Genomic DNA, 19,386 nt, shown 5'->3' with positions numbered 1-19,386 from the left:
TCAGTTCAAAGCTGAGGCCACAGTTTCCAATCAACATTTAACTACCCGGAGTACCTAAGCAAAACGTTCTTGGTTTTAGACATCTAAATGTTGGAAATGCCCGTAAATGCATGACATTAAGATCCAGGCATGTTCAGCACCAGCTGAGACGCTGGTACAAACCGAGACGTGCAGCAGAGACGTCCTGCAGTCTGTCAGCGAGCACGCGAGCTGCGGCTCAGAACTTTGCTGACACAAGTATATCACATTTTCCAGAGGTTCAAAGCAGCAACATCACCACTTCAATATAAAGAGGAGGGATTAAAAGTCCGGCTTTTGATGAGGAATACATGAAAGAGACTATTTAGATTCTCTGTGAAAGTAGGGCGGATTATGTCCAGCACCTAATACTCTGCTGACATAAAGCTCTCATCGAGTGAAAGGAAGGAGGTATAAAAACTGGATGGGTGTCAGTGGCCATCTTTACTCGGAGCTGCTCTGCCTCAGCATTTTGCTCATGAGAGGAAGACCACAAGAAGAAAAAATGCAGTGTTTTAATATGCAGGCAGGGTTCGTATTCAGAGCTCAAGCTGAAGCATAACTTAAAAAGCATCCCTGCTTTTTGCTCACACTCTCTCCCTACTCAAATAAATAATTCAGAGACTGGAATAAATCAGATAAAGCGCCGGGTACCTCCATATAACCCACTCCTTGCTGCCGCTGTGATGAGTTTACCTGGAGGGTTGCTGGGTTGAGCCCAGGGCAGCGGGGTGGCGAGCGGCGGGCCGACGCCGGCCGACTCCTGCTGCCCCATCAGGGCCGGGTAGAGAGGCAGGACGCCCAGGGCCTTCCCCAGCATACGAGGCCCCAAGCTCAGCACACGAACCTTCACATCCCGGTAGCAGTGATTGATCATACGCAGGTGGACGTTCACCCGGGTGGTGATTCGAATCAGACACTTCACCATGGCTGCAGCATGCGCGTGCCTCTACCCTGTCCTTATGGTCCCCTTTCAGAGTCCAGGCCACACGTTGGTGCTTTAGTTGCTTCCTCGCAAAGGTGAAAAGGTTTCTGGAGGTAATGCTACAACCATGATCACAGGCCCCACCCAAGCCAGTGACATACATGGAGTAGAAGGCCCGGGTTATTTTCAGCCGGGGTATTAATACTGCTGTAAGACACTCAGTCAGCACACACTGGGGGTGGGAAGGACCTGTGGCTTTCTTCAACGCACAGTTCAAAAAGACCTAAATATAACAATCGCCTGCCTCGAACATCAGCTTATGCTGCTGTACAAGAGTATCAATGTTAGAGGCCGTGCCACTGGTTTTAGAGTTTTACTCAAAGGGAAGCCGAGCCGTACACCTGCTGTGGCCGACAGGATGAATGAGTGGTTAGCTTTAGCTGCCAGCGTGTTGACAAAACATGAACACTTGTGCGCATCTCTGAGACGACCCACTGAGGCGAGGTAGGCTGACTGACACGCACAAATGCAGCGTGTCCCTGGTCCACACAGCTCTAGTTTCAGCTTGTGTGAGTGTGTGAGAAAGAGAGAGTGAGATGTAGAGAGAGAGAGAGAGAGAGAGAGAGAGAGAGAGAGAGAGAGGATGCACACGTGTATCAGACTCTCCTCGGAATAGGCCTGTGTTGATAAAAACGATTTCCCAATTTTAAATCGATTCTCATATTAATTCCTAAAAATCGATTCATATGTCTAAAGATCGATTTTTTTTTTTTTTTTTTTTGGGGGGGGGGTTCTTTTTTTTTTTTTCTTTCTTTTATTTATTTATGTATTTTTTTTTTTCATCATTACATTACAACGTTTTTGCCTTTAAATATGTTTAACGGTATGAAAAAACGGAATGTTGGAAAAAATAAAACCGATTTCATCCGTCTGTTTGCTGCCCTGGATCTGTTTGGTAATTCTGACCCACATGATGTTTCTGAAAGCAGTTCTATCAGCATTCTGGGAGGTGATTGGTCCTTACAGCATCATTAGCTGCCAATACTTGCTGTTGAATCTCAATATAATACTAGTAGTAATATTTTGCATAACTACAGTCATATAATTCATGCAACAGCTCAAAAAACTGTTTTTATAACACTAACCCAAATCAATATCGGAATCGAATCGGATCGAATCAAATCTTGATAATCGATTCTGAATCTTAAGAATCGGAATCGAATTGATTCTTGACATTTGAATCGATCCCCAGCCCTAGAAGGAAGGTGAGGAATTCTCACTAACTGGACTGGGGGTCTGGGTCTGTTTTTTTGTTTTTGTTTAAGCCACACAGGATTCAAACCAATATAAAAAATATGTTCCAGGAATAAATGTCTCAATGGAAAACAAATGGCAAGACGTTGCAAAGAAAAAAGCCCAAACATGAGCAGGGCTACTGCAACCTGCTCCCACCAGCGTGGCGTCGCTCATAAAGGCGCTCGAGTTCAGTTCTTACCCTCCATGATAGATATGTGCACGGCTCTCCGGCGCGTGCGCGGTACGCTGCTGAGCCGAGGCCCGTGTGTGATGGATGGACAACTTCTGCTGGGCACGAGGCCAGCCCTGCAGAGACAAAAAACAGTGCAAATCTGAGCTGCGCGCAGAGCGAACGTGAAGTCATACTGCGGCCTGTCGGCGCTGCTGATATGAAGAAATCTACAGTAAGTTGGGGCCTAAGAAAAGTGAAGCTAAATTTAAACACAATTCTGATGAAACAATCTGACCCCTCCTGAGTTTACAACTCTACCTGTGTATTTCTGGAGGTTCGCGTTTGATTTTGGCACTCTGCTCCATCACCTCTTTTGCCACTCGTCCACTGTTGTAAAGCACAGAGATGATGCTCAGGATGAGTTCCACTTCCACACACACACAAACACTCACACACACATGAGCAGGCACCGCGGTCCCACCCGCTGCTATGAAAACCCTCACTGCAGAGGATGAGTGCAGTGCATGAGTGTCATGATTGAATTAAGTTGGTGAATTCAGCCTCGTTTAACTGAATTAGCACCAGTCTGACAGATGCACACACAGACCAGCAAGCAAAAATATCAAAACAATGATCATGAATTCCCCTTCAACGTTAAACCCAACCTTTACATGACCTATTCTGTTCCTCTTTTTTTTTTAACCTTACAGCATCTCACCTGAAAAAAAACCCAACACATTTTGACTGTATTTGATGCACTGTTAATAGTTCTTGTTTCCAAAGAATTTGTATAAAAGCTAAACATACATGGCTGAAAAAAGCTATGGTTTATTATTCTACAGTGAGGATAAAAAGTGGCAGAGCATCATGTTATATATTCCCCTTCATTTCCCCTGTCTGTGTCCTCGGTTTTGTGAAGTGTCTGTTCTGTCCTCCAAGCAATTCCTCTGAGGAGACCAGGAGGCCACGTCTTGTGGGGACACTCCTCTCCACTTTCAGCAGGTTTTTTTTTTGTTTTTTGTTTCCCGCAGTGTCCTCCCCCCCCCCCGGTCATCAGTCACACTACCTTGCTGTGTACTCTACCTGTAGCGGAAACGGCTGCCCTTGAAGAACAAGTTGCTGCTGGACACTGTGCGAACCTGACTTGACTTCTCAAGCCTGGTGAAAGAAGAACAAACGAAACAAAACAAAACACTGAAGTCTAACAAAATCACTTTCAAAAAACTTACCAAGAAATATCTCACCAACTAAGAGAAGTATGTCCTCACATGTGGCTATGCCTGTCTGTTTGTGTTGGTTTATTTGTTTGTACTCTGTGGATTATACTGTCCGTCTGTTGAGCATGTTCTGTGTCTGGTATAGTCTGTTATACAATCAGCCTGTCTGATTGTCTTTGTTCTCTCTTGATTATTTTTAATTTGGCTCTACTTACTTTACTGTTTATCAGTATTACTCTTAAATTTATGTTTTTATCATTTTAGGTCCGTGCAGCCTGCTTAATTGTTTTTTTTAAATGTTTTTGTTGTCGTTTTTTTATTGTATGACTGCACTGTACTGTATTTTTATGTTCAGGACCCCAGGAAGACTAGAGGCACATTTGTGTGCTTCTAATGGGGATCCTTTAATAAACTAAACTAAACTAAACTAACGTGTATAAACAAAGGCACTGGAGTCAGTAATGCGGTTCTGGTGCAAGTACATTTAACTTTTGCTTTCTTTTCTCAAATTAAAACTAGGACCACCGGAAGTTCATGTATAGAACCTGAGACATCTGGCATTACCGGGTTAAAAGGAGCAGCTCGCTCCACTACTGCACCCAAAAGACAAATACTGTGATGACAGCAGGACTGGGGTCTAGCTCAGGTTTTACAATCATTGCACATGAAGCTGATTGCTGGCAGTCACTGTTTTGCGGAGTGTGTTGGTAAGTCACAAGTCTGTTGTCATAAATGTGTGACAGAACGTCTCCTCACTGATGTCGCTTAGCTGATGCCTGACAGACATTACAGAGAGATGCTAGCCGTTAATTACCAGTAACTTCCTTGTGTTTTGGCATGTCAGTATTTAAAATAAATGTAAAATGTCACTGGTTCCACTCTTTTTAATTAGATAATGTTTGAACAGGTTGTGACTGGTAAAATGTGTATATATTGTGTACTTTGTGTGCAAGAATGTTGCACAAATACAAATACACAGCCTTTCTGTGAGGAATGTGGCCACTTGATGACTCCTTACTTTAAAAAACCCTAGATCTGCCAGCGCTATGAATAAATTATTCATACCATCTCCTTGTATTGGTGTGTTCGTACTGAGATACTGATGCGTAGCGATGTTTAACCATTTATATATAATACATATGCATTGCAGTGTATTTTAGTCTGCTATATTCCCTTTTCCAATAAACTTTTAACAAGTGGGAAGACAATGAATTATTAGTATATTGCCAGATGAGTCATCATCTTCCACTTCCTGCAGCCTCCTCTGTCCCCGAGTCTTTTATTGTTTAACCCCTCCACGCATGGTTCGCCACCTGAGCCATCATCGCCTCGCCACTCTCAACCTCTGGATTCACACTGCTTGGTTTTGTTAATCATCCATATTATGTCGGAGAGAGCAGAGGGGACCCAGCCCATTAGTCACAGCTGAGGCAGCAGAGACATAACTCAGACAGGGCGCTACAGTGTGTGCATGTCTCGTGCCAGCGGACGCTCAAACGCTTCGGTAAAAGGTCAGCGACAATTTGCACCTTGTCGTCTTGCTGATTAAAGAAATGTGTGTAAACAAAGGCACTGGAGTCACTGCGGTGGGAAGGATTTCTAAGGAGACTCAGGTCCCCTGATGTAACGGGAGTAGACTCACTTGTAAAAAGCTTGGTTCTCGACTCCACACTTCCAAAGGTGCTTGCACGCCTCTAGTGTGGGCGCAAAGTATGTCAAGATGATCTTTCTGTCCTGCGTGTTGCAAATGAGAGGTCCCGCAGGACATTATGACAAACTGAGACATAAAGCGGGATTCTACAAGCCAGGTCACCAGTCCAAGTCTTTTCCCAGCGTCCACTAGTTCGTACTCTCACCTCCTTCTGATTTGCATATATGTGGAAAGTCTTGCCTTCAAACTTGAGCTTGGTCACCTCGTTCCTGTTCAGGAGAAAAAGTGCAGTAACAGTTACGCGTACTGCAAGCAGAAACGGAAAGCCAGAGCCTCTTTAAATATTCATGACTACCACTTTGAGATCACATAAACAGTCATGGCGCTCCATGTTTGGCTGACAAAACAAATTAGTAATAATATTCCCTGCAGACGGGGGCGGCAGCGTGAGGGAAACCTGAGCGCAGTTGATGGCAAAACAGCCATTAGAAAAAGAGTAAACACAGAGAATAATATGTCTGGCCTCGAACTGGTAACAAAAATCCTCAGTTAAAGCAAAAAATATGTCAAACAGAGGTGCAACCCCTGGGAAAAAATATGAAGTCTTAAAATCAAGAATAGTGATCTGTTGCTGTAATTGATGTATTTATTTCTTCCTTTACTTGATCGGTACATCGTTAGATCGTTAGATCGTTAGATCAAGTAACGAAAGAAATAAAAGTCAATCAACCGTGAGGAAAATATTATTGAACCAACTTGCAATTTTAAATATTTTGCAGTAGGTTTGCACTCGACTTTCATGCGCTGATGCACCTGGCTGATTGACAGGAAGCCTTGCTTCCAACAAGAAAGCTTTCAGATGAAATTATGCGAAGGATTAAAAGCTCCTCTTAGGTGGAGGTAATTCAACATGGAGTCTGGTTGAGACATGTATATTATGGCAGTCAGTGACAAAGCATGGCTGATAAAAGGCCAGAGGCGTTGTCTTTTATGACCTGTAAAGTAAATACACAAGTGTACGTTTCATTTTTCATTTTCTTCTCATTACGTCAGAAATGCCTTTGGTAATGGCATAACAATGTCAGACCCTGCAGTGTAACTGTCTGCACCAATTTCCTACATTTTATGATATTGCTACGGGTTGTTTAATAATTGCTGTGAATTTAAATTTAATTATTACAATATTTCCCCTCTTTTCAAATGAGTAAATGTGAAAAAGAAGCAGAGACTCATGGCATCTGGCTCCTCGTTCTTCAGTAAATCTGACTGCTGTAATCAGTCTTCTGTGCGTATGTGCGTATACGCCTCCAGCTCCGACACAGGTAGAAGCAGATGGAGGGACTTTGTTGATCGTGACTGCCACTAGCTGTAATGTGCATGATGTTTCATCTGCAGCAGAGTGCCTCGCATACAATGTCAGGATTAGTTGTGCGTGCCGTCCTTGGCCTACAGAAGAAAACATTTGGCTCACCATTTGAGAAAATGGACTCTTTTGTTTCCCTGAAGCACCACAAAACCAAACGGCGTGAAGGCGAGAAAAGCTGGATTCCCAGACACATCCTGAAAGAAACATTTTAATATAAATAACCACACAGAGACAAACACACACACACACACACACACACACACACACACACACACACACACACACAATTGTATTAACTGTGTCTCTTGTGGGAATATCTAAGTGGCACTTCAACTGGAAGTGTTTTTTTAAATGTTTACTGTGTAAAAATAGCACACCATAAAATGAACAATATCACCCAACCTTGCATGGATGGGGATCGACACCATATGTCTCCAGCATCTGGGCTTTCTGCAGGAAATTCCGCTCCGATGTTTCAGGTGTCTGTCCTCTGAGAGAGAGAGAAAACATCTGCTTGTGTCATCCCGTTAAGAGGATTAAAAAAATGAATGTATGCTGTCCTTTTAAGAAGGGCAAAAATACGACAATCTCCAGAAAAAAAGGTTTATTAATTAAGAGAGACTGAAAGAGGCCAAAATAATATAACAATAAAGATCAGGCAAATGTTTACATATGTCTATTTTACTGCTTCCCAACGGATGGAGAACGGAGACGCCACTAGTGGGCAGCAGAGAGTCATACTGTTTGTGATTCTGCTCTCGTGACATCAAATCTAGATGTTGTCATCTATTGTGTCTCATATCATTTAAAAAAAACTAAATATATAATAAGATGTTCTAGTTAAACATTGAAAACCTCCTAACTAACCCAATGACAACACAGGGGCTTCTTCAGAACAAAAAGAGGACATGAGTAATAATTATAGTTAGTTAATCAGTTGAGCTCAAATGCTCTTTGTGAAAACAAAAGTCCTCTGTCTTCATGCTAGAAGCTGGAGCTGGGACCCATCACTAAAAACTGCACATAAAATGACAGGCTGCAATCCTAAATAAGTTATATGAGTGGACTGTGGAGGAAAGATGTTTTTTTTTTTGCTATATAGTCATTTAATTGACAATAAACCAAGAAAACTTCATCACTAGAGTCAATTCTAGTGTTTGCTTGGCCCTGAGAGCAAGATCTGCCGGTGAGCGAAGTGCAGAAAGATTGATGACGCTCCTTTTCTCTTACATCAGCTCCGTCTTGTGTATGTCTGCGATCCGGCGCTCCAGCTTCTCCGACTGTTTAGGGAAGAACTGGAATTTGGAGCTGTAACCTTCAGGGTGCTTCCCGGGGTCATAATTTCCGATCTCAGCTAGAGGGAGGCATCAGAAAAGGTTAGGTATCAAACACGTTCAGAGGTGAGCTGGCACTGGTGAGATGATCATCCGTGGTCCTTCAAGTCTCATTGCGCCTCCTAAGATGACCCCGATGCTGATTGCCCTCGGCAAGGGGAAGCTGACCAGGGGGGCCATGTTTAATTTATTAGCCCCTCCTTCAGACGACCTGCCTTCCCTCTGTGAAGCTTCTTTACGGTACATCGCTTGTGTGTGTGTTTGTTTCTGCAGTTGTGTGATGACTAGATTAAGAGATACCAGATAACTACGTCTACTGTACCTTCCACAATACATTTTAATTTAAGGTTGACGTCTTGCTTTTTAAAAAAACATACAAGTAATTATCATACAGTAGAGAAAAAAATCACCTTTGAGTGAGTCCTTTAAATGTCAATATGTAACGTGACAAGCCAATTACACGTCTCAAAACGTGTAAAAACAAGTGTGGGCACATAATTTTTACATTCTCCCGGAAAACTGCCCAAGAAATCAGTTTGCATGGCTAATTGTATCTCTCAGCATGGTGGACTACAGAGCGTAGCAACACAGAGGTTGACAGCAGTGGGAAGCGGAGAGTGGTGCAGGTCATATCCATCTGTCTGGTCCAATTACCTTGAAGGATGTGGGCAGCCAGCATGGCAGCATCCGAGGTTTTACACAGGAGACGACCGTGGTACAGGTCTCTCTTGATTTGAAGGAAGAGAAGATATCTACAGAGGATAAGCATCACATTAGAAGGTACATACATATATATATATATATATATATATATATATATATATATATATATATATATATATATATATATATATATATATATATATATATATATATATATATACAGTACTCAAGTTGTAAAAAACAATCAGGGGATGGTGGATTTTATCATATGGGGACAGATAATTTGTGCTGATTACAAATAATATAATATATTACAAATACTAGCACTGACAAAAACACCTGCAGAAATACTGCAGGAATGACATAGCAGCAGTTAAATACAGCCTTCTGTAAGCTTTAAATATCCACTGGGCTTACATCAAATACATCAAAACACAACAATAAAAAACACTTTTCTGAACTTATCAATATGACTCTGTCCTTCACAGGATAAGTAAAATGGATCACTGCAAAAACTCACAATCTTAACAAGAATATTTGTCTTATTTCTAGTTAAAATGTCTAATTTAAGTAAAAAAAATCTCATTACACTTAAAACAAGACTCATCACTGGAAAAAACAACAATTTTCACCTGTTTCAAGTAGATTTTCATTTGAAATAAGTAGAAAAATCTGCCAGTGGAACAAGATTTTTTTGCTTGTAATGAGAAGATAGATCTTGTCCCATTGGCAGATTTTTCTACTTATTTCAAGTGAAAATTTACTTGAAACAGGTGAAAATTGTCAAATAAGTTATTTTTCTGGTGATGACTCTAAATGTTGAAATAGCAGTAAAACCACATTCATTGATGAAATGACATAAGGGATGGAAAGGGGGGATGGCAGTTTTACAGGGGGGATGATTTGGACCATTTTTATTTCAGGGGGGATGCCATCCCCCCTCATCCCCCCTCAACTCCAGTACTGTATATATATGTATATATATATATATATGTATATATATATATATATATATATATATATATATATATATATATATATATATATATATATATATATATATATATATATATATATATATATATATATATATATATATATATATATATATGTGTATATATATATATATATATATATATATATATATATATATATATATATATATATATATATGTGTGTGTGTGTGTGTGTACGTGTCTACTTATAAAACAGGAGGCAGAAAACCATCTAAAAAGGGACAAAGCAGTTGCAAGAACAAAACAAACTGGATCAATTTCAAAAGCTGCCTCTTGGGTTTACCTTCCCTGTGGGTGGTTTGAATATTTCGTTTTGATTTAACTAGAATGAAGCTTTCCGTTTTGAGGAGAGAAGGATGGGAAGACCCCGAGGGAAAGCCTGCTCGTGACGCTCATCTTCAAGCCTTCGGCCTAGATTCAGACTCGTCCAAACACTCGGCTACTCAAGCCAGAGTTTAATGAGCCAACATTTGCAGCAAGGATAATGATAACGACAACAGCGATAACAATTATTATCATTAACGCTGCAGCTCCTGTTACTATTTTAGAATTGAGGACACTCCATTAACCGGGACAATTACGCATCCGGTTTCAGGAAAAGGTCAGGCCCACCCGCCTCCTTCTGTTCCCGACTTCCACTGAGACTTATGACGTTTCTTTTATGGAGAAATTGTTTTAAAAGCTTGTTAGACAAGTTGATAAATACAGCGGCAGGTTTGACCAGATCAACCCCCAAGGGTGAAATATTCAGTATGCAGTCATTTTGTGCTGATGGCTATTGATGTTTATCAATATATCTGATAAAAAAACGTTAACTCTCACAGTGGATATCAATACTTCCTCTGGCTTTATGTGCTTTTTATTTATGATACCTGCTGAAATATTCCTAAATATAAGAAAAAGAGAAGCTTAATTACCTATTCCAGGGAACAGGCTGCTGACTCCTGTATGCGACTGATTACTTATCCTCTCCCACCTTCTGTGCTCCGAGCTCCCCACTGTCATAATCATCTATCACTCTGTCCTCTTCTCCGCCCACTCCTCATCTTCCTTCAGTCCTTGCCCTCCATCTCCTCTATCCATTCATTATGTGGGGGCGGCCGTGCATCAGCCCGTACGGCAAGAGGGTCGGCGGTCCTTGAGCAAGACTTCCCCCCTAATATGACCATCTGTGTCTGATTGTAGAAACAATCACTGCTGTTTGAGTGTTGCTACGATTCAAGGTTAAAAAGCTGCCGCAAAATGCGGACCATATACTTTTATGTGCACGCTACTTGAGGGGGATATACATCTCATTACACCTGAGATACAGGGGTCGACGCTTCTCCTTTTGGTCAGTAACGAAGGTATAACCAAGGCACGAGTACATATACATGTAATCTGAGGAGGTACTTCTTTTGGAAGGAGAAAATAGATCAAGTTAAAACATCAAAAATCTCTCACGGTGTTCCAGTTAATGCTCCATTATCTCAGAGAGCGACAAGGAAAGGCTTTTACGTTCCTCTCCGCCTCACAGCTCTGCTGCAAAACCGTGTTCTGGTGTACTATTTATCACAATGTCGTACAAACTCAAGCACTCTAAACATCTGAATTGTGAAGTGCTGTCAAATAATGTTTCAGAGAGGGACTTATTTACAGCACAACATGGGCCACATGTGAAGAAAGAAGATGACAAAAAGCATCGCTCAGAGTTAAGAATGTCTCTCTTTGATTTTAGTCCCAACAAATCCAAATCTTAGCTGTGGGGAAAAAGTCAAAATGAAACATGACAAAACTCATGAGGAGCGAATGGCAAGCCAGGTCATATACCGAGTGATCTCCTCCTTGAGCGCAGCGGGATCGGGAGGGTAGAACTTGACTCTCAGACACATGGTGAAGGGAGGCTGAGCTGCAGTGAGAAACAGAGAGACATTCAGGAGGAGGCCAGGATTGACACACAGTTCACACTAAGAGATAATTAATATACAGGAGAACGAGGAGGAGGCTAGAGTCCTGGTCCCCAGTCAAGGCTGCTCACTACGTGTTTACCTTGGACATGTTAAAGGGCATATAAGTTAAAAAGATAGCAGGGAAAAAATAACCAGTGAGATTAAAGGTAGACAACGATAAGTTCTCAATATATATTGTTTTCTGTTCCAAATCCCACTCGTCTGAACTAATACATTCCTCTCCGCTTTGAATTGCTTTCTACATTTTTTTCTCATGAGTTTAGAAAGCAGAGAAAAGGTCTAGATTAACTGTCCGCCTCGGGTTATATATGATGGTATTTTTGCAGCACTCATGCAAAACGTAAAGCTTTTCATCAATCATCTGTTTGTGCTGCTTAAGTTTCTTTTCTGAAATCAATCTTTGTACATAATATTCACTCAAATAGTTTACATCAGGTCCTCGCGGTCCACTGCCCGGCACGCGTTCGATCGTTCCCTGCTCCTGTTTTATCTGATTTAAATGAGGATCGCCATTATTAGACGACCCAGAGCAGGGAAACGTCGAACACGCGCAGGCTGCGTGATCCATCCACGTCACCGGGCCGCTCTTCAGGGGGAAGAAGTTAATAACTCAGTTTGCAAGACTTGTACGAGATGACCAGGAACTGAAAGCACTTACATTTAATTTGCTTCGCGATTGATTTTGTGACCTCCAACCAGTGCTGCATTGAAAACAAAAACAGACAAGTGCAAATGATTTAGTGTCACAAGCCTTCACCGTGGGGAAATCCACACATCACATGATCAAGCCGACACGTTCGCTCAGTTGCCACGATGCTCAGCTGCCACTATTGACGGTTTTCTGAACGGGCCTTTTCATGCCACACATGGTGTTATAACAGCACCAACTGAGATGTTAAGCACAGAAGCTCCAGCTCTACGCGTCAAGGCTCTCCGGAGGGCAAGTCTGTGGAGACAACGCCACTTTCTTTGCATCTTTGGCCAAATTCAGATTCTTTATTGTTGTGAGCAGGCCAGCTGACAGTCTTGCCGGGTCCCCGGACAAAATAATCTAAGATGGGCCCCCCTGCGCCCGGATCTCTCCTTCTCCCTCTTCCTCTCCTCTCCCTCTGCTCTTCAGGTTTTTATACAAGCGTATGGACGTTAACATTAGAGCTAGCCAGTTAGGTTAAGTTACAAGGTTGGTAAACGTTGGCTCTGCTGTTTCTTACCTTGCTCTACGCTGACTTTATTAATTCCAGCTTCACCGTCACCACCTTTTTAAAATATTTGTGCAGAGAATCTCTGAGGCCTCTATTTTCTTCTTCTCTTCTTCTCTTTTTTCTTCTTTTCTGAGCACCAGACTTGTGCTGACCAGACATTTTGACCATTCTAATGGTTGAATTAAATGATAACATCAAATTTTGATCAGCGGCCAAACCTTTTTTGTGTTGGGGGTTCTTTACCACAAGGACAATTAGGAAGAAAACAAATAACAAGCTTTTATGTAACTCAAATACTACATATTTTTTCCACTAATAGGCATATTTTGAAACATTTTGAAAAATGATTCCATAATTTAATGAGAAAATAAATAAATAAATTTAAAAAAAATTTTTTTTTCAGTTCTGGGCCCCCCCCACCTACCCTGGGCCCGGGACAACAGACCCGTTTGTCCCACCCTATCGGCGGGCGTGGTTGTGAGTCTTCTTCTCTTGTCCCCAACCCAGAGCAACCGTACATCAAAATAGTCCTGAGTGACAGCATGGGAAATGCAGCGTCAGCAAGGGCTGGCACTGATGACAATTTCAACTCAAAGACTAGATCAGTTGGTTAATTTCACCCAAAAAAGAAATCGCAGAACTTTTGCAAACCTAAACTGTATCTTCCAGGTTTCCTTTTGGAGGCAGTGGTTTACTATTTACTGTGAAAACTCCTTAAATGGCTGCAAAAAATGTAATCACTCTCATAATCATACCTTGATTGGACCAACTATACCTACTACCATGTCAGTGGGAGAATATAAATCTTCTTCTGGCTTTTCCACAGCAGATCAACTGCTGCCATTTTACCCTGTCGTCTACATCTTCCTCTGTCACACCAACCCACCACTGTTCTCTCTAATCTTCCCCTTTTTCTCCTGCCTGACAGCTCCATCTCCAGCATCATTCTCCCAATGCATCACCAGTCACTCGCCCTTATGTGTCTAAGCCATCTCAATCTAGCCTCCCTTCTTTTATCTCAGACATGTCTAACCCTGCCTTTTCAGCCCTGCTTCCTGTCTCTGGGTCAGTCAGTTGGTCCGGGCCCATCTCACCAATTTCCTTTACACTCTCTGTTACTCTTTTATCACAGATAACTTAAAATCTTTTCCACTTTTCCCATCAATCTGCACGGTTGGGCCCACATAAGAAATCTCCTGCACCTTCTTCCCCTCAGACCCTTCCATTGTCTCTCGATCTCCACCGCTGTTTTCTTCCACTTGCTTCCTACTCTTTCTAAAGACCACAATGCCATATGCAACTTAGAAATCCAAACAAACAAATACATAAAAAAAATGCATCTCCAGACAGAAAATGTATATACTGTACATCACTGATTGCAAGAAAACTTTTTAAATATTTTCTGACATGTATCTTAAAGAAAAAGGAAAAGAAAAGAAAACATTTTCAGCGTGTATACTGTCGTATATGTTAAATATGGCATATAAGGCCTGGGTATATTTAATACATTTTAAACAAGAACATGTCAAGTTCACACACAAAGAATGCGAACAAAAAAAAAAGCTTACCCGCTGCTTGTCTGGATCCACATATCTGATGCCAAAGTAGTCTTTCTCCAATAAGTTCAGGTGGTGGCAGATGATGTCAAACAGATACTGTCCCTTTGCATCCCGCTGCAACAGTTGAGAAGAAAAACAAAAAAAACTTAGGTTAACCAACCCTGAAGAGTCCAGATAAAATAGAGCACCCTTTGGGTGTAAACACAGGAAATTATTCCTGTTGGTGGAAAGTGCTGCAGTTTTTTTTTAATATATATCCTGAATTCATTTAAGATCAATACACAGCCAGATCCATCTGGCGTGTCAGGAATAAGCCCTGTCACAAAGCGACATGAGGAGCTAATAACAGTAGGATGGATTAAATGTGCTTTGATCAGAAACCTGCTGCATCTACTCACAGTGTATCCTGTCAAATACACTTCTCCTTGTTCCATGACAATATATTCCAAATATCACTGTCAACATAATTTGTGGTTTTCTTACTTGGAATTTTTTATATATTCTTTAGAGATACAGGATGGACACCAGACCCCACAATGACACATGTAGAGGTCTTTGGCTGACAAACCTTGCAGAGATGCTATACAGTACAAAATGGTACCAGAAGAGAACTAACAATAAACATTTAGCTGTTAAGACTGACGAGGAAGACATGAAAAGACTAGAGTTGGACAAAGCTCTAAATACTTTTAATGAAACATTTAAAACGGTGGTGCGGTCAATATTTTTAAATCTTAACTAAAGCGCATAGCAACATCTGTCTTAATTAACGTGATGAGGCTTTGTAAAAGGGGATTAATTAACAGGACAGAAGACATTGATATAAGCACCACTCCAGAATGTTGACTGCTTAATGGTTCCTGTCATATGAGGACATTCCAGGATATGTACTGTATCACATCGGCTCATTGGGACAATTTAATGGCTCAGCCAGTCAAAGTCTTAACCACCCATTTAGACTCACACTATTGACGGGAAACACGTGGAGATATATTTGCCGAGGAACTCTCTGCCTCACAATGTAAGTGTAACCTCGGGAAAAGATGATTATCAGCATACCACAAACACATGACTGGTGGATTAAATTACAATGTGAACTGCATGTCAGCCGTCAGACCTTTACAGCGGGATATTGATCTATTGACTCAACGGTGAAATCAAGAATGACCGGTGCATAGGTTGGTGGTTGATGCACACTTGAAATAAAGTGTCAATGCAACCAAAGTAATTTGTATGATATATAACTGGATGAGAATAGATAAGAGAACCGATAAGGAACAGAATCGATAAGCGATATCGATAATGCAACCAGAATTGCTAAATTCTTAACAGTTCCCATCCCTAGTTGTGGTATTTGCAGTTTAGGTTATTCCCTATGTACATGTGGCCATTTTCAATGTACTAAATTCCCATTTCAACGGTGAAGAGAATGCAAAGATTTGTTACTTGCTTTATACAGGAGTGGTTAGGCATTAGACTAAGCAGGGACAGTGGTTAAACTGCGCAAGTGTAGAGAAGATGAAACTTAGTCGGAGAGACGTTGGGAGTATGGAAGAGAGCCGCATTAGATTTGTGCTATATCATATAGATTCCTGGGTCTGTGGGGACCCATCATGCTCATTGTGTTCAGTTACCGCAACGTTAAAACATATCTTGTTGAGTTTTAAAATTAGCTAGGCCAGTACATGTGGCTAAACAATCAGATGCTGCAAAGCTTAGCTGCAGCTATAGAAAATAGACGGAGGCAAAATTCAGGAGGTGTTAAAAAACAGAGCACAATAATCCAGTTTGTGTGGGGGAGGGAGAAATTCAGAGGTGGCAAATCAGGTAAGCCAGAGTTTGGATGTTTGAAGGCATAGTGATAGTGATAGTGATTGGTAAATACAGGCAGAGGTGGGATGTCGGGGTTTCATAGAACAGCAGTCGCATTTTTCGGGGGAACTGGGAGTACATGGGGAGAGTTTGAGGAAGAAATGTTAGATGTCAGCTGGATGTAGTCAGTGCATTTGGATAAGGAGAAATGATGGGGTCCAGTATAGAAATCTGAGTTAGCATTAGTAGAGCGACATGGCCTTAAAGCTGGTTCTCTACAACATGGAAAAAATAACTGCCTTGATTACTGCAATGCCACCCTGGTCGGCCTTCCAGCTGGTGCAATCAAACCACTACGTAAGGTCGAGAATGCTGCAGCACGTCTGATCTTTACTCAACCCAGGAGGGCACACATCACACCTCTGTTCATTGACCTTCACTGGCTACCTATACACAAGTCTCTGACACTTGCCTACAAGGGGATCTGGGGGTACACAGCAGCTTATATGAATGCAATCATAAAGGTTTACACCCCTTCACAAGCACTGCGCTCATCACAAGAGAACCAACTGGCCCTGCTCTCTCCTTCCACAAGGTGATCTCAGTCGAGACTGTTCTTCCACGTGTTCCTCAACAGAGGAGGAAGTTAGCAGTGGCCGCAAGAGCAGAGTCATCCCTCCCTACGTTCAAGAATCTTCCAAGAACACCTCTTGTCATGAACTGTCTTCTCAACTTAACTTCTTGAACTGCACTTGAATGTCCCTTTTAGCGGCACTTATCTACACCTACTTTGTGATCTTCTGTGTAACCATAGCTTGATTGCATTCCTCTGTTGTAAGCCACTTTGGATAAAAGCGTCAGCTAATTTAATGTCATGTCATGCCATGTTCTTCCAGAGCCTACGACAAATTACATTCAATTAAAGCTAATCTGTCGTTCTGTGTGGATTTTGAATGTCCTCCCTGTGAGTGGGTTTCATTAGATACTCCATCTACTCCCAAACCATGCATGCTAGGCTGATTGGTGATTCTAAATTGATAACAGGAGAGATGGTGAGCATGCGTGGTAGATTATTTCTGTCTGATCTTCTGATGGACTGGCCACCTGTCAAGGATGTTTGGCCCTTCGTCCCTGATGACAGCCGTTGTGATAGGCTTCAACCCCACCAGCAACTCTGAACAAACTGAAGCAGGTAACGGTCAGGACTGTCAGACTAGATTGCTTTTTGTTAAGTTTGATATGATAATGAGCTTAATTAAGTACTGTAAAGTGATAGTGTCATCAATTCCTCAAAACAAGGCTTTAAAATATAAAAAAATACAAGTCACAACTCAAGCATGGGGTGCCTCGTTCCTCCTTCCTCTCATTCTGTGTTAGTTTGCACTGTGACAGTGAGCAGAAGTGTTCCTGGCAGCATGTCCCTCTGAAACAGGCTCTTCATTAGAACAAAGACCTGTCAGTGTTGGGCTTGTTGTCTTTCTCTCCTGACTGTCCACAAGCAATAGGTGACTGGAGCTCCTCGACTGGAGGGATCTGACCTTCCCGTAGCAAGACGGAGAAGCTTCATGGGGGCTCCTCACTCTTATTTCAAGATTATTCCTTACAATTTATTTTACAATCCAAGCTAACATAACTGAGATATATTTTGCATGTAAAGATATTTAAAAAAAATACTTTATTTATCATTAAAAATTATTACATTTATTAAACATCAATCCATTTATTCTCTTAAGAGAAAATATTCCAGTTTTTTTTTACAGTGCATGAGATATTATACTTAAAAAAAACATGGAATTGTGATTGTGAAAAAGTATATGATAAAAGGTAAATAAGTTCATTAGCTAAAATAGTTGTAAGAAATAAATTTCCAGTTTATTTAGAATGTTAAATGCACATTTCTCACATGAAAAAGTAATTTTCCTAACAATCTTTAAGCTTATGTAATCATATACCATTTATCATGTACCTCAAATAATATGTCTTTGTTTCCCTGTTTCCCTATATGTGTTTTATTTAGGAACAATTTGTCCTATAATGTTAGAGCTGATTTTAAAGCTTAGCTATAGGGAGACTCGGAGAGCAACAAAGCTAAATGCCTTACAAGCAGTTCTGCTGCAGAAGACACGCTCAGTCAGAAAGGACATCTGTTCTTTTGTTGCATGGAAAGAGCAAGTTTGTTAGTATTCAACAGCACTCCCATCAACCTCAGTTCACTCCACCCCCTTTCCTTACACCCCAGCGTGCCCTGAGCAGCACAGCTGAATTATTCGCCTCCACTCCATCTAATTACAAGGTTGAAGTGATTGCAGGAGCGAAAAGATGCCCCTTAAATTTCTAATTAATACTAATGAACCACTTCCTCGCTTGCAACCTTACAATAACCCAACATGAACCTCAGCATATTTCTAAAAATGTATTAGTTTTGACTTGGAGCAGAACCATTTGAAAAAAGCTGATCAGTTGTACAATACACCAGTCCTATTGGGCTGTATTTCTCAAATATCCCCCCCAGACCTAAGGAAAATAAGTGAAGAAGAATGCTAGTTTGTAGATTATGAATTTGTAATTTTGGCTTCAATGTGGCAACGGTTAAAAGAAGAAAAGATCAGTGTTCAGAGTCTGAATTCAGCTGAATGTTTAAGGCCCAGACTTGAAAATTCACCAATAATTTAACGGCTGCGTGCAGGTGGTGGGCTGGGGTTGGGGGCCGTCCCGGCCCTTGTGGGGTTGGTTGTATCATTCTGATCCCTCCGTCCTCTCTCTCTTTCTCTCTCTCCCTCTGTCTCTCATTCTTTGTCGTCTTCCCCTCCCTCTGCCTTAGTGGCGGCAGGTGGGCGGCAGGAGTGGTGGTGTGGTGCTGGGCTGTGTGGGGCGGGGGGCCTGGGACGGTCTGATATGACCAGGATGTTTTAGGCAGTAACCAATGATGATAATAACCACCATTGTTATTGTTAGAATTACCATTAAAATCATTAATATTACTCTTGTGAGTTTTTGTGTATGAGTATGTATGTATATATGTATGTTTGTATACATAGTTGTACAACACAATACATTACACACTATCATTCACACACACTAAAACACATCACACAGTCACCAAACTGCACCCATCACTGTCTGGTCTTTTATTTTTTTAATAACTATTAATATATGCAGAAAAGGAAAAAAAAATATCTAACAGCTTTAGGATATATATCTTGATC

The 19,386-nt window shown here is 41.3% G+C and overlaps 1 protein-coding gene across 3 annotated transcripts in view; it reads right to left on the bottom strand.

Annotated features, from left to right (window-relative positions):
- Positions 1 to 19,386, bottom strand: part of LOC133444245 (FERM domain-containing protein 5) — a 62,746-nt gene that overhangs the window by 6,286 nt on the left and 37,074 nt on the right. For all 3 annotated transcript variants that reach the window (XR_009782708.1, XM_061721866.1, XM_061721865.1), the window contains exons 2-13: positions 14,378 to 14,482; positions 12,266 to 12,308; positions 11,468 to 11,546; positions 8,634 to 8,731; positions 7,876 to 7,999; positions 7,048 to 7,135; positions 6,751 to 6,839; positions 5,485 to 5,548; positions 5,271 to 5,362; positions 3,495 to 3,569; positions 2,730 to 2,798; positions 2,439 to 2,545 (exon numbers count right to left, since the gene is read on the bottom strand). Coding sequence is in view for 2 of the 3 variants with exons in the window: in XM_061721866.1 (XP_061577850.1) it covers positions 2,439 to 2,545; positions 2,730 to 2,798; positions 3,495 to 3,569; positions 5,271 to 5,362; positions 5,485 to 5,548; positions 6,751 to 6,839; positions 7,048 to 7,135; positions 7,876 to 7,999; positions 8,634 to 8,731; positions 11,468 to 11,546; positions 12,266 to 12,308; positions 14,378 to 14,482 (1,033 nt within the window). In the remaining variant the exon portion in view is untranslated. The remainder of the gene's footprint in view (positions 1 to 2,438; positions 2,546 to 2,729; positions 2,799 to 3,494; positions 3,570 to 5,270; positions 5,363 to 5,484; positions 5,549 to 6,750; positions 6,840 to 7,047; positions 7,136 to 7,875; positions 8,000 to 8,633; positions 8,732 to 11,467; positions 11,547 to 12,265; positions 12,309 to 14,377; positions 14,483 to 19,386) is intronic.

The sequence above is a fragment of the Cololabis saira genome, chromosome 5 (assembly GCF_033807715.1).
Source record: "Cololabis saira isolate AMF1-May2022 chromosome 5, fColSai1.1, whole genome shotgun sequence".
NCBI lineage: Eukaryota > Metazoa > Chordata > Actinopteri > Beloniformes > Belonidae > Cololabis > Cololabis saira.
The sequence above is the reverse complement of the archived record's forward strand: the minus strand, read 5'-3'. Positions and strand labels throughout refer to the sequence as shown.